Raw genomic sequence first — 12,500 nt, forward strand, 5'->3', positions numbered from 1 at the left:
ATATTACCGAGTTCGTTTTTGACTTATGAGCAGCTAAAGCAGAAATATAGGTTTTTTTTACAAGGCTTTCCTGTTGTCACGGTAACGTTTTACCTCATAAAAGTGACTGCATCTTGTTCAGCAATAATTAGTGTTTAGTATATGGTATCATAACAGTGATAAAGTGATCAAGTGATAAGGTGTTGTAGTGTTAAACCTTCCAATAAGAACGTTTCTTTCAAGTGTTGAAATTGGTTTGAGCCACCATAAAATGAAGTGCTACTTAACAAATAGATTCCATGTTGCCGTGCGTCTGTTCAGTAATAGATCACAGATGACGTCAAAATGTGGTAAGACAAAAAAACTTAGACTTAATAACAATAGAACCTGCCGCAATTACAAACAATTGCAAGCTAACGAGCTGAGAACTTTAGCACAATCCGAAAAGACGTCTTCTGTTTAAGGCAGGTTTTCCACCATGTTTTCCCATCACCCTCATCCCCATTCTCATTTATCGCGTGTTTCGCTACAGTGTTATAATGTGGTAAAGTATGTAATGTGGAATATCGTAATAATGTACTAATGTTGACGTAGTTAATGCAGTATTATATACGTGTATAAGTCTTTTAACTGAGTTTCGCGCGCCGAAGGCGCACGTGCGAAGCACTATGGGTAAGAAAATATGGTAACGCATCTGTGCGAGACTATATTTCGGCTGGCACTACCAGCCTTCTTCAGGTACAATGGGACTTGTACCTGTGCCTATAGCTGGTTTGGCCAGCCGAAATGTATACACCACTAAAATCAAATCTACGTTGTATCGTCTCTTGCTCAAAATATTTAGCTTCTCAACTTATAATTGCGCCGATCAGATCAAGCCACTGATCCAACGCACACCGACAGGAAGATTGTCCACGGTTACTTGCTTCAAAACTCTCAAGTTTAGAGCTTATCGCGGTCAGTTTTGTTAAGTTGACCACTGACCTAGATCTGGGTTTGGAAAAGATTGCAGGCTCAAGCCAGGTTAACTTATTGTAAGAATAAATAACCCGGGACCTCCGCTTTTAGGCTTGGCTAAATTTATATATTATTTCAAGGGGATTCATTTATAAACTAGACGCTCCATGAAGCATACAATGGGTTGCCTGTGGTACGTGTTACACAAAAACAGCAGGCACTGAATTGGGTGGTATTGAACAGCAGCGTTCCAGTTAATTTTTTTCAAGTGGGTGGTCATTAAGACCATTTGCAATTTGAAGGGTCACCCAGACGTCGTGCCTGCAGAGGCCCTTTGGCTCACACGTTCACACGTTTAATTATTTTGTAATGTCCTATCCCATTTTGAGGTCTTTTAGTTTTTTAACCTTTGGTAATAAATTCAGTTTAAAGATAACAAAATACGCTCTTGAGTAAAATTCACTCGTTTCTTCTTTAAATAAATAGTCTGCAAAAAAGTAACTGCAAATTGCTCTGACGGATGTTTGCCTGCATGTTATGCATGTCTTGCAGTTGCACTAAGCTAACGTTTTTTTCACACATTAAGGAAGGACTGAAGATGTTGTTTCCGCTTCATAATTCCTCTTTTTTTCAGTCTAATCTGATGTCAGGTCAAAACATTTTTGAGCTTTACGTTTGCACCAAAAATTACCGTAAAAGCCAGGAGTTAACAGTAAAAGACCAGCCAAAAGGCAGATGAAGAAATTCTAAACGAATTCTAAACTTGAGAATTATCGCAAATCACAATGCTAACAAGCACAAAAGCAAAAGAAATGGTTAATAAATATGAAGTTTTTTACTATGTGAATGTTTTTGGGTTAAAGTAAAGCGATGTATTGTTGAAATATCTTCGTGACAAAGGAGCTATGTCACGCAAATGATATAATTTCACGACACTGAAAACAAAAACATTCTTCGAACCAGTAAGTCTTAGCAATAAATTGGATTAACCAGAAGTTAAAAAAAATATTATTGGCTTCCCAAATAAACTTCATTTTACACTATAATGACAAAACAGATATTTTTCTGAGGTTAAAAATTGTCAGAACGAAAAGATTACTGTCTCCTAGCGTATCACATATCAACGTAAGTATGCAAATTTGTTAAGCTCGAATATTACACAACATGAATTGATAAACGCCACTTTTTCCAGCGAAACATTTATTGAAACAAACAACATATTTATCATTAGAAGGGTGAAGAGTGAAGACAAAAAACCCAGTTGTGTCAAATTACCATACGCAACAAAATAAAATCAACACTTGGTAAAATATTAGAAATACAGCTCACTTTGATTACGGCTCGACGGGCGAAAGATTGCCCATCAGGGCTTGGCCAAAGTATCCCAAACAAATTTGGTATTATTTGTGTCCCAGCAAACGGAGCTCGCCCAGAGCAATGCCATGCCAATGCCATGTTGCAGTTTGGGTATTTCTGTCATTCGGGATTTTCTGCAAACCATTCAACATTTGTGCAAGCTAGGCGGAGGCTGATTCAATAGAGTCAAATCAATGTCCCACCCCCCACCCTCCCCATTTTTACTTTCTTGTGGATGGAGTGTGTCCCCTCTCGTTTGCTGGAATGAAGTCTTCTATATTTGGGTATTTCCTAGGTTACGATGCTGATTTTCAATAAACGGCCAAGCCCATCAGGGCTTGGCCAAAATATCCCAAACAAATGTGGTATTATTTGTGTCCCAGCAAACGGAGCTCGTCTAGAGCAATACCTTGCCAACAATATCAGTCAGACTGTATAAAGCATGAAGCATAAACAAAGTTTTATTACTTCTATTGTTTGCTGTTTGCATTTACATTTACAGTGCAATTCAAAAGCGTTCCTGAATTAAACATTCCGCGCGCACTGTTTACAATTTCTAAAGTTTCAGAAACTGTACTACCACTACCACTAGCTTCAGTTGCACTGCTGGATGTACAAGGTCCAAGTAGATTTGACACTTAAAGTGCATCTGACGGAAAAAATCGTATATTTTTTTATCGTCGATTTGATTAGCCCTTAGTATAAATACTTGACTTCATAAGCAAAAGCGAATTAAATAGGAATTTTTTTCCACGATCGTTTGGCGGCCATTTAGAAAGCGCTTTTGGTTGAGGTCACGTGTGGTCATTACGTCATAAGTGTGTAAGAAGTGGAGCAGTCCGGTCAAATCCCTCGGTTTGCATCGCGTACAAGTCGCAAACAAAACTTCTGTTGGATGCCGTCTAATAAAAATTAGCGGTGATGAGGCACAAACACGTTCATTATTTATCCTTTCTCGCATGTGTCAACCACGGATTAAATGAATTGACCGACGAAGGTCAAAACTTGTTAAAAGATAAATGTAAACATTGTAACATACATAATGCCATAGAAAGCCATAGTAGTAGTTTGCTATCAAAGTATAACGGCAGTAAAGCACGGATTGCTTAGACCATGATTTTTTTTACATCAACGAAGATCTAAGTTGTACATTATGAAATGTTTTAGCAAAATGTGAGACGACACATAAGCAAGCGGATCGGCTTTAATAATTGTGTCGATGGGACTATTGATTGAAGAGATGAACTTTTTATCGTGTCTTTAATTAAGCCGGCAAGGTGTAGCATTTAAAAATGGAAGACAGATATTTTCAATATAAATAATGTGAATTAATAAAAGCCCAAATAAACACAGTGAATGCAAACGAGTGATTGCGCGAAACGGATGAATGTATGCAAGTTTTTTATTGTCATGTGAGACGTGATATGTGGAAGTTTGGACGAGCCTTTTAATAACTGAAGCTTAAGTTACAACCCAGTTTAGAGGTTACCTTGTCTCCGCGATGGACTCGGGAAATGAAAAGGCCGGTGATCCAAAGGGAAGCAAGAAAAAGAGAGACCCCGGGAAGCGCTGTGTAGTAATGTTTTGCAATAACACCAATGCGCAAAACGCGAGTTTGCATCAATTTCCGAAAAATGACCGGCTACGGAAACAATGGATTCAGTTCGTGCTAACGAAAAGAGACGATAACTGGCAGCCAGGATCTGGGCACATCTGCAGTAACCATTTTTCTCCAGAGTGCTACCACGGTATGGGGGCGAAATTGGCTGGGTTTGCTTCCAGACTTAAACTGAAGGATGACGCCGTGCCAACAATTCAAGTAAGTCCTACTGTCCAGAAACTTGACGAAGCACGGAGACCAAAAAGAAAGTTACCTCCCGCGAAAACGAAGGCGGACGAATCAAGTGACAGGGAGACACCAAAGCGGCGAACTCGCGCTCTATCAAAGTTAACGGCAAATCGGGTACGTTTCTTTTACACAACACGCAACTTAACCCTCTAACTAATTAACAAAATTATGCCATGACAATGCGTGGAATGCTTTTAATCATTTCTGCCACTTGAGAACTTGTACTGATACTGATCCAAAGGTATGCTTGTGTCACAGTTTGAGCAAATGCAAGAGACTGGGTCAGTCGATAAGGAAAAGCCATCCACAAGTGGTCATATTGATGACGAGAAAGCCCAAGCAGAACAGGTTCCTGGTTATAACCAAAGTGAGATGTTTTTTCCTTGCGCTGAATAGTTCAAGTAAAACAAAGGAACCCAAAAAGGACTTCGCCGTCCAATTTGTCGTAGTAAAGGTAATTAAACAAACTTGTTATATTAAAAATCACATGGACTTTGAAATTATTCTATTAACAACCCGTTGAGATATCTTTGTTGTCTGATTGATCACTTCAGGTACTCAGGTATCCCCCAAAAAGAAGATTTTGGTTGACATGCGGTCGCAGTGCAACATAGAAAATCTTCCTCTCTTAACCCTCCTCAATGAGGATAAGAAAAGAAACACTCCCTATGATGCACACGAGGAACAACTTCATCAAGAAATTGATGCCAATCCCTTCGAAGACGTTGAAGTTGACGATGAGGGCTGCACTCCGTCTTTCGAATCAGAAGATGAGGAAAAGAAGGAAGAGGATAAAGATTCAATCACAAAATCTGAGCAGTATAAGACTAAAATTGAACTTTTCTTCGTCTCATCACCCGTTCTACGCTTGAGCGCCTTGCGGCTGCACTCGCATCTCGCTCCGCAATTTTTGATCTTTTTAACCTTTTTACCTTTCAAATTTTATTATAATTTTATATCTTCGATAGTTACTATAGTCTTAAAGCTATATACAAGATCTCAGAATGGCATTTAGTTATTCAGGACGAGCGATTAGAGCCATTTTACCACTACAAGATGGAAAACCACTCTTCCGTGGCCTCTGGCGTAAATTATGTGATCTGGGTATTGCAAGATTCAAGCCTACGCGCCGTGGTTGCCGTGCTGGCCGCAAGAAAAGCAACTTGCTTTCATCTCTTCCACTGGTCGAGGAAGAGCTAAACTCAGTCGAATCGAATTATTGTCAACCTACTGAGTTTGAGAAGAACGTTTGCGATTTACATATTCCTCCATCTCAAGAACCTGACTTATCAAATATTCAGTTTGTCACCTCTAAAATACCAAGACAAAGGACTATGTACGTTCCAAAGCTGATGCTTGCAAATGTCATGTCTCTTGTACCAAAGATGGACGAAGTTCAGGAGTTTCTTCATCGCAACAAGATCTGCTTGGCCTTTATTACGGAAACCTGGCTCAAAGAATCGATTCCAGAAAGCGTTGTCAACATCCCTGGCTTTACTATCATACGTAGGGACAGAGTTGTCAACAATCACGGTGGTGTGTGTGTTTACATCAAGGATTGTGATTTTAAGTACAAGGTCCTCCAAGAACTTACGTGTTGCCAAGATCATGAAATCGTTTGGCTCCATCTGAGACCTACTCGATTGCCGAGGGGTTTTTCCTGCTTAATTGTTGGTGTCGTTTATCACCCACCCGGTGCAGAAGATAATTCTATTCGAGATCATCTATTTCAATCATTTGCTCTGGCGGAGTCCAAGTTCCCGAACTGCGGCTTTATAGTTGCTGGCGATTTCAATCGTCTGGATGTTACAAGAATCAAAAAACATTTCCGATTAAAGCAAATTGTCAAATCCCCGACTCGCAAGGATGTAATTCTCGATTTTGTGTTGACTAATTTGAACAATCATTATGTTTCTCCCGAAATTTTTCCACCTTTTGGGTTGTCCGACCACAATATAATCATGGCCTCGCCCAAAGTAAGAACCGAGAACTTGAACACCAGGAAAGTCATCTATAAGCGTGACTCCAGAGCTAGCTGTAAAGCAGCAATGGGACGATATTTGTGTGCCCTGGACTGGCCTCTATTATTTAATTCCCTTGAAAGTTGCGAAGAGTTGTAGAACACTTTTCAACAAGTGATTAGTACTGGACTCGATCTACTTATGCCTTTGAGAAAGATCCGCGCAATTCCATCTGACGTTCCTTGGATGTCCCAGAAACTAAAGTCGCTGATTCAGAAAAGGCAGGAGGCTTTTTTTAATAGCGGAGCTACGTCCGTCCAGTTTAAGCGCTATAGAAACGCTGTCAACCGTGAGAGAAAAGAATGTAGGGCTAATTATTACGAGTCTAGAGTGCAGCAAATGAAAGGTGAACATCCCAAAGCCTGGTGGAAAGAGGTTAAGCGATTAAGTGGAATGCAATCTCGCAGTTGCGACCTGTTAAGCAAACTTGATGTCGAAGAGATCCAAGATCAAACTGCGGAGGAAATTGCTAACACCATTAACAAGGCTTTCCTCGAGCCGCTAGAAGAATATAGATCCAGTCCGCTGACCCCTTTGCCGCTGGAGGATTGCCCGAAATTCCTGGAGGTAACTGAAGAGAGAACCTACAAATTGTTGTCAAGGCTCAATCCCGCAAAGGCTACTGGACCCGATGGTCTTCCAAACTGGCTTCTGAGAGAGTTTGCAAGCTTGGTCGCCTTCCCGGTAAAAACCATCGTGAACGCCTCCTTCAGTGAACAGCGTCTGCCCAGCTCCTGGAAATATGCTGATGTCACCCCTCTTCCGAAGAAAACGCCTGTGCAGAATCTGAAGAAGGACCTGAGACCCATCTCTCTAACACCATGTCTGTCCAAGGTTGCTGAGGACTTTGTTGTAACTGATCATCTAAAGCCAGCTGTGATGAAGGTACTGGATTCTAGCCAGTACGGAGCTGTCCCAAAGTCCTCCACCACTATCGCCTTGCTCAGCATGATCCATGCGTGGATCACAGGAACTGATGGCAACGGATCTACTGTAAGAGCTATCCTTTTCGATTATAGAAAGGCTTTCGATCTGATAGATCATACCATTCTAATCTATAAATTAGGTAAGCTAGATCTTCCATTTAGTGTAATCAATTGGATTATTGATTTTCTAAGTAACCGGTTCCAGAGAATCAAACTGGCCGAGGGATGCCTCTCTGAGTGGGGCTCAGTCCCCTCAGGAGTCCCTCAGGGGACGAAACTAGGGCCCTGGTTGTTTGTAGTTATGATAAACGACCTGGTAATTAATGGCGCGTGTGTCTGGAAATATGTAGACGACACTACTGCATCTGAAGTTGTCGGAAAGGGCGAGGTTAGTAGTGCCCAAATTATTGCTGATAAGGTAGCCGAGTGGTCCCTGGCTAACAGAGTCCAACTCAATAATGAGAAATGCAAAGAACTCCGAATCTCTTTTGCTAGAAATAAGGCAACATTTGAGCCAATTAGGGTACATGGCAAAGAGCTAGAGCTCGTTGATAGTGCAAAGTTATTAGGAATAACAATCACAAGTGATCTATCATGGAACACCCATGTAAATGATGTTATCAAAAAGGCAGCCAAAAGGCTATACTTTTTAGTTCAGCTAAAAAGGGCCAAGGTTCCCTGCAATGACTTAGGGTTATTTTACATCACTTGTGTAAGATCAGTTTTAGATTATGCGATCCCTGTGTATTATTACTCACTCCCAAAGTATTTAGTTAATGAGCTAGAGCGAGTCCAGAAGAGGGCTTTAAAAATCATGTGCCCTAGCCTCAGTTACGATGAAGCTCTTACTCACATGGAGATAGCGCCGCTTAGCGTCCACCACAGTAATATTTGTGCCACGCTTTTCAACGAGATCCTAATTGATTCAGATCATAGGCTACGGGCATTATTGCCGCCTTCACATCAGGCCTGCAAATATTCGCTTCGACGAACACGCAAATTTGACATTCCTAAAATAAACACGAAACGCGCAAGAAATAGTTTTATTATTAAGTCAAGTTTTAATATAAATACGGTATAAATTAATTTTAGATCTTGTAAATAGCTTTTCGAACGTAATAGTTCTTTATTATATAGCATTATTATATACTTAGGTAATTTTTATTATTTACATTTTAACAGTACGCAATTCAGCCCTTGGCTGCCATGTATTGTTTTCAATAAAATCTATCTATCTATCTAATCTATCTATCTATCTATCTATCTATCTATCTATCTATCTATCTATCTATCTATCTAAAGTTTGAAATTGTATTTCCAAGTCTATGTCTGACATGCCCTTTCAAATGTTCATTCAATTGGTTTATTGTTACAACTTAGATCAAAAGAAGTTAACGACAGTGCTAAACCCCACGAAGAGAGAAAGTTCATTGTGTTCGAGACAAAGCTGCTAAGTTTGTTTGCCTCATGTCCCATTTGTGCTGGTTTTGCTGAGGCGCGCATTCTTAAGGAAATTGGTACAATGGTCAAAATACATTACTGGTGCACTGAAAAGAAGTGCAGTTTTACCAACGTTTGGTTCAATCAACCGTTTGTCAGGGGAAGGATGCCTGTTGGAAACTTGTTGCTTTCGTCGTCCATTTTACTATCCGGTGAGTGGCCAGTTGTATATGTAGCACAAGAAACCAGAACCAGGTACTAAAATCAGACTGATACACAACGCATGACAGTTTTAACGTGGTCTATACAACGAATTAACCACAAAAATGCGCACGGTAGTTGTAGGGCGAGACTAATGTTCCTTGATCGTGGGTAATAAGTGGTGGGTCATGCTTTCCAAAGTCACAAGTAATAACGGAGTTGTTGGCCCCACAACGCAAAACTTTGTACCCACGATCAAGAACCATCTCCTGTTCCCGAAATTATATGGACGGGCTGTGAATTTTTTTTTCCAAGTGTATGGTCGTCATCGTATGTGTTTGTCTCTGATTTGTTTTTGATCACAGGATCGTCTACAGCTAAAGCTCTCCGGATGTTGAAACTTATGAACGTTGCCTGCATCTCCGAGCGCACCTTCTACAGACACACACGTATGGACAGCCGTCACCGCCAAAAATACAAGCCTAGTTAATGGTTAAGAATAAACCGGAATGGTTTAATTGTCCTTTGTAGAACGGTTTATCAGAATTTGAAAAGATGTATTTAAAACACAAATGGACAAGTCACCCTTAGTGAAGTGAAATAAACAAACATTAAATGGTTTAGACAATTCAGAAACTGTGTAGATACCCTTGGTGAATTGATTCAGTGAAAACACGAGTGGTTAAGTGTTTAATGAAATGGATCAGTCACCTTATGCAATCATCTTAACGTCTTACCAATATAATGTCTTCAATGCCTCGACTTTCATATTATTCCTGACAATACTGACAATGTCAAGATCTTATTATTTTTACAGCAACGAAGTCAAGAATATAGCGTGGATGGAACACGAAGGGTTGGTTCGCGCCGTCGGATGTATCAACAATGCTGGACTGAATATTTCTGAGATTATCACTGACAGGCACAAGCAAAATGAGGCATGGATTCGCAGAAATATGCTTGACACCTGTCACTATTTTGACATCTGGCATGTACCGAAAGGTAATGGATCGATCATGTTAAATAAACATAACAGATAGAATGCATAAGGACCACTTGAACATCGCTAACACCCGCCAAGCATACCTTTCTATCTTGCAAGTTGTATTCAGTTCTAAATATTCAGCAATGTTATTTATATAATCACCTTGAAACAAGTCTTAGCAAAAAGATCGACAAACTGGCCAAAAAGAAAGAATGTGAGGATGTCGCTCAATGGCGCCAGTCCATTTCCAATTACATGTACTGGTGTGCAGCTTTAACACCAGATGGCAATGGTCCATTGATGCAGGCAAAGTGGAAAATGTTACCCCTTCACATCCAAAACTTACATGCTGATGTAAATAATAATTTGTATCCTGAATGTGGGCATGGAGAACTGGAGGGTGAAGCCCGAACTAGACTATGGCTCATACCAGGTACACAAATAAACAACTATGACTGATGGTACAATTCATAGATCTTATTCATAAATGGCGGCCAATTTATAATTCTTTTGTTGAAGTACAAATTAGCCTACCAAGCCTCGATACCATACAGTGAATTGAAAAGAATTCTTGCTCTAAAATGAGGCTTGGTAGGCTAATTTGCACGTGGACAAAAGAATCATAAATGTGACTTCAATTTAAGAATAAGGTCTATGATGCAACAGCATACAGTTCTGACACTAATCTCTCAAGTCAAACTCTGTTCCAACACCAGTTTGGGAACTAAAGGCGACTAAGTAGATTCTATATAATAATGAGATGGGAATATTATATTATTACCGGTATACCTGACCGAGATATCACAATTTGCCAAAAAGGATCTGCTCGTGCGCATACTTGCTCAAGAGCCAACATGTAAAAAAGGGTACAGACAGCATTTCAAATGTTTGTAATATTGCCTTAATAAGTTTCTTTTCCTCCAAATTTATTGACTAAGGACAACACGGGAAATAATGAAAGGCTTTTCGGCTTTGATTTGTTGTCCCTTTCCCATTGATTTAAAAACGATATAACCAAAAACCCGGAGAATACTATTGTTACTAATGTGTTTTTATGCAATGTGTACATGTAAATCCACAGGCTCAACTGCTGCTGTAAAACTAGAGGAACTGGTACTCAAGCCTTAACTACTCAAAGACATAGCCAAACTGCCACCAAGATACCAAACTTCAGCTCTAGAAGCAAAACACAGTTTTGGACATTCACTTTGTTCCCAAGCACACTGCTTTTTCATACTGGGGAATGTACACACGGTTAGTCGAGTACACTGTAAGGCATTCCTTGCCTTTTTGGTCACCTTTCCTGATAGAGCAGGCAACTATATTCAGTGTTTATTGCTTAACAGATTGTGCCTTTCTGCCCTGCACTACAATGAAAATGCAGACAGAATGCAGGCGGTGACATTGGATGGGAGGCCATGCTATTCCATCAGGTTTCCAAAGGCTAAGAAAGCGGGGCCTGCAGTCAGAGAAGTTAAAACGGAACCAACTTATGGTAGGATCAAATCAATAATAAAAAAATAAATAATAAATAATAATAATAATAATAATAATAATAATAATAATAATAATAATTGTAATAGCAGCAATAAATAATAATAAATAATAATGTATTACTGAATTTGTTGACAATGCAATGATCAACAGAAATCCTATTAATATTGACAAATTAAATGTACTGTTGTTTTCCCCTGCCTTGCTGTACCAGTAGTTCATCCCTGCCCAAATAGTCAGTTGATATGTCAATATTGTAGTATGATTCATTGGCTATAATGTAAAAATGAAATACCACAATAAATGGGGTACCAAAACAAGAGCAATGACAACTGTACAATATATATCATGACTCGAGCATGGCGAATCATCCCCTAATGCGCCAATCACCTCACACTTCATTGCTAACGTAAGATTTGGTTTCCTAGGTTATTGCTCCAGTGCCATTACAAAGCTCTTTCTTAGTTATGAGGATAACCCAAGAGCATTGAAGGAGTATATGGGTGTTCTGCAGATCAATACTCCACCACCCCTTGCTGCATCAGCACAAAGGCCTGACAGAGAAGATGCAATAGCAAGTTTTGTTAGCAGATATAACAGATCTAGCTTAGTGAATTAGGCTAGGTCTTCACAATTATACATGTTCAAGTTTTATGCCCAAAAATGTGTTGTAGTGTTTTCACATGATGTCACGACAACCATGTTGGTGTCGCACACTAGTCATGTGGGAACTGAACAACTATTTCACGCAAATTATTTCTTTTGTTTTCTTAATCCAATATGGTGGCTAGTCATGACTGAAAAGCACTCTATAAAAATAAAATTCAAGTTTGTCTATTGCTATCTCTGCATATCTAAATCCTGAAAACACCATATCATCTTCAGACCTCCTAGGCTCTTGGAAGTGAGCTCTGATGCAGTTAACTGCACAAGAAGGCAGAGGAACTCTGATTTCCTTGCCAAGAACTCTCCAGCACCACCTAACTAATTGCCTGTAGGCTACGTGCCTACTCTTTTTATGATCAGGACCTTCATATGCAGAGGTCCCATACTGTTGTTTATACTGAAGCCAAGCTGCCTGTAACACCCAGTGGTTGAGGCACACAGTCTGGAAGGCAGGGTGCTGAACAATACAATCCGGAGGTGCTCCTAGGTGCTCTATCTCGACAGCCTCCAAATTTTTTCTTTGAATCTCCTCAATCTCCCGGCAGCAAACATTCTCTTCTTCTCGCCACATCTTGTGGCAATTTCCACAGAGGCACCTATTCATCAACGATAGTTTATAATTGAAA

General features: G+C 39.9%; 3 protein-coding genes across 3 annotated transcripts in view; 2 read left to right on the forward strand and 1 right to left on the reverse strand.

The window, feature by feature from the left end:
- The first annotated feature begins 5,201 nt into the window (after positions 1–5,201).
- Positions 5,202–6,261, forward strand: LOC137967864 (uncharacterized). The gene has a single exon (XM_068814462.1). It carries the CDS (start codon positions 5,476–5,478, stop codon positions 6,259–6,261), a length of 786 nt encoding a protein of 261 aa, XP_068670563.1. The 5' UTR covers positions 5,202–5,475.
- A 3,257-nt stretch (positions 6,262–9,518) lies between these two features.
- Positions 9,519–11,827, forward strand: LOC137967866 (uncharacterized). The gene is made up of 4 exons (XM_068814464.1): positions 9,519–9,731; positions 10,796–10,968; positions 11,061–11,209; positions 11,637–11,827. The coding sequence occupies exons 2-4, from the start codon at positions 10,958–10,960 to the stop codon at positions 11,825–11,827; spliced, it is 351 nt and encodes a 116-aa protein (XP_068670565.1). The 5' UTR covers positions 9,519–9,731; positions 10,796–10,957.
- Positions 11,828–11,995: 168 nt separating this feature from the next.
- The window catches only part of LOC137967865 (uncharacterized), a 3,216-nt gene continuing 2,711 nt past the window's right edge, over positions 11,996–12,500 (reverse strand). Inside the window, exon 2 of the mRNA XM_068814463.1 lies at positions 11,996–12,470. Coding sequence (XP_068670564.1) covers positions 11,996–12,470 — 475 coding nt within the window. The remainder of the gene's footprint in view (positions 12,471–12,500) is intronic.

Source organism: Montipora foliosa, chromosome 8 (assembly GCF_036669935.1).
Source record: "Montipora foliosa isolate CH-2021 chromosome 8, ASM3666993v2, whole genome shotgun sequence".
NCBI classification, from domain to species: Eukaryota; Metazoa; Cnidaria; class Anthozoa; order Scleractinia; family Acroporidae; genus Montipora; species Montipora foliosa.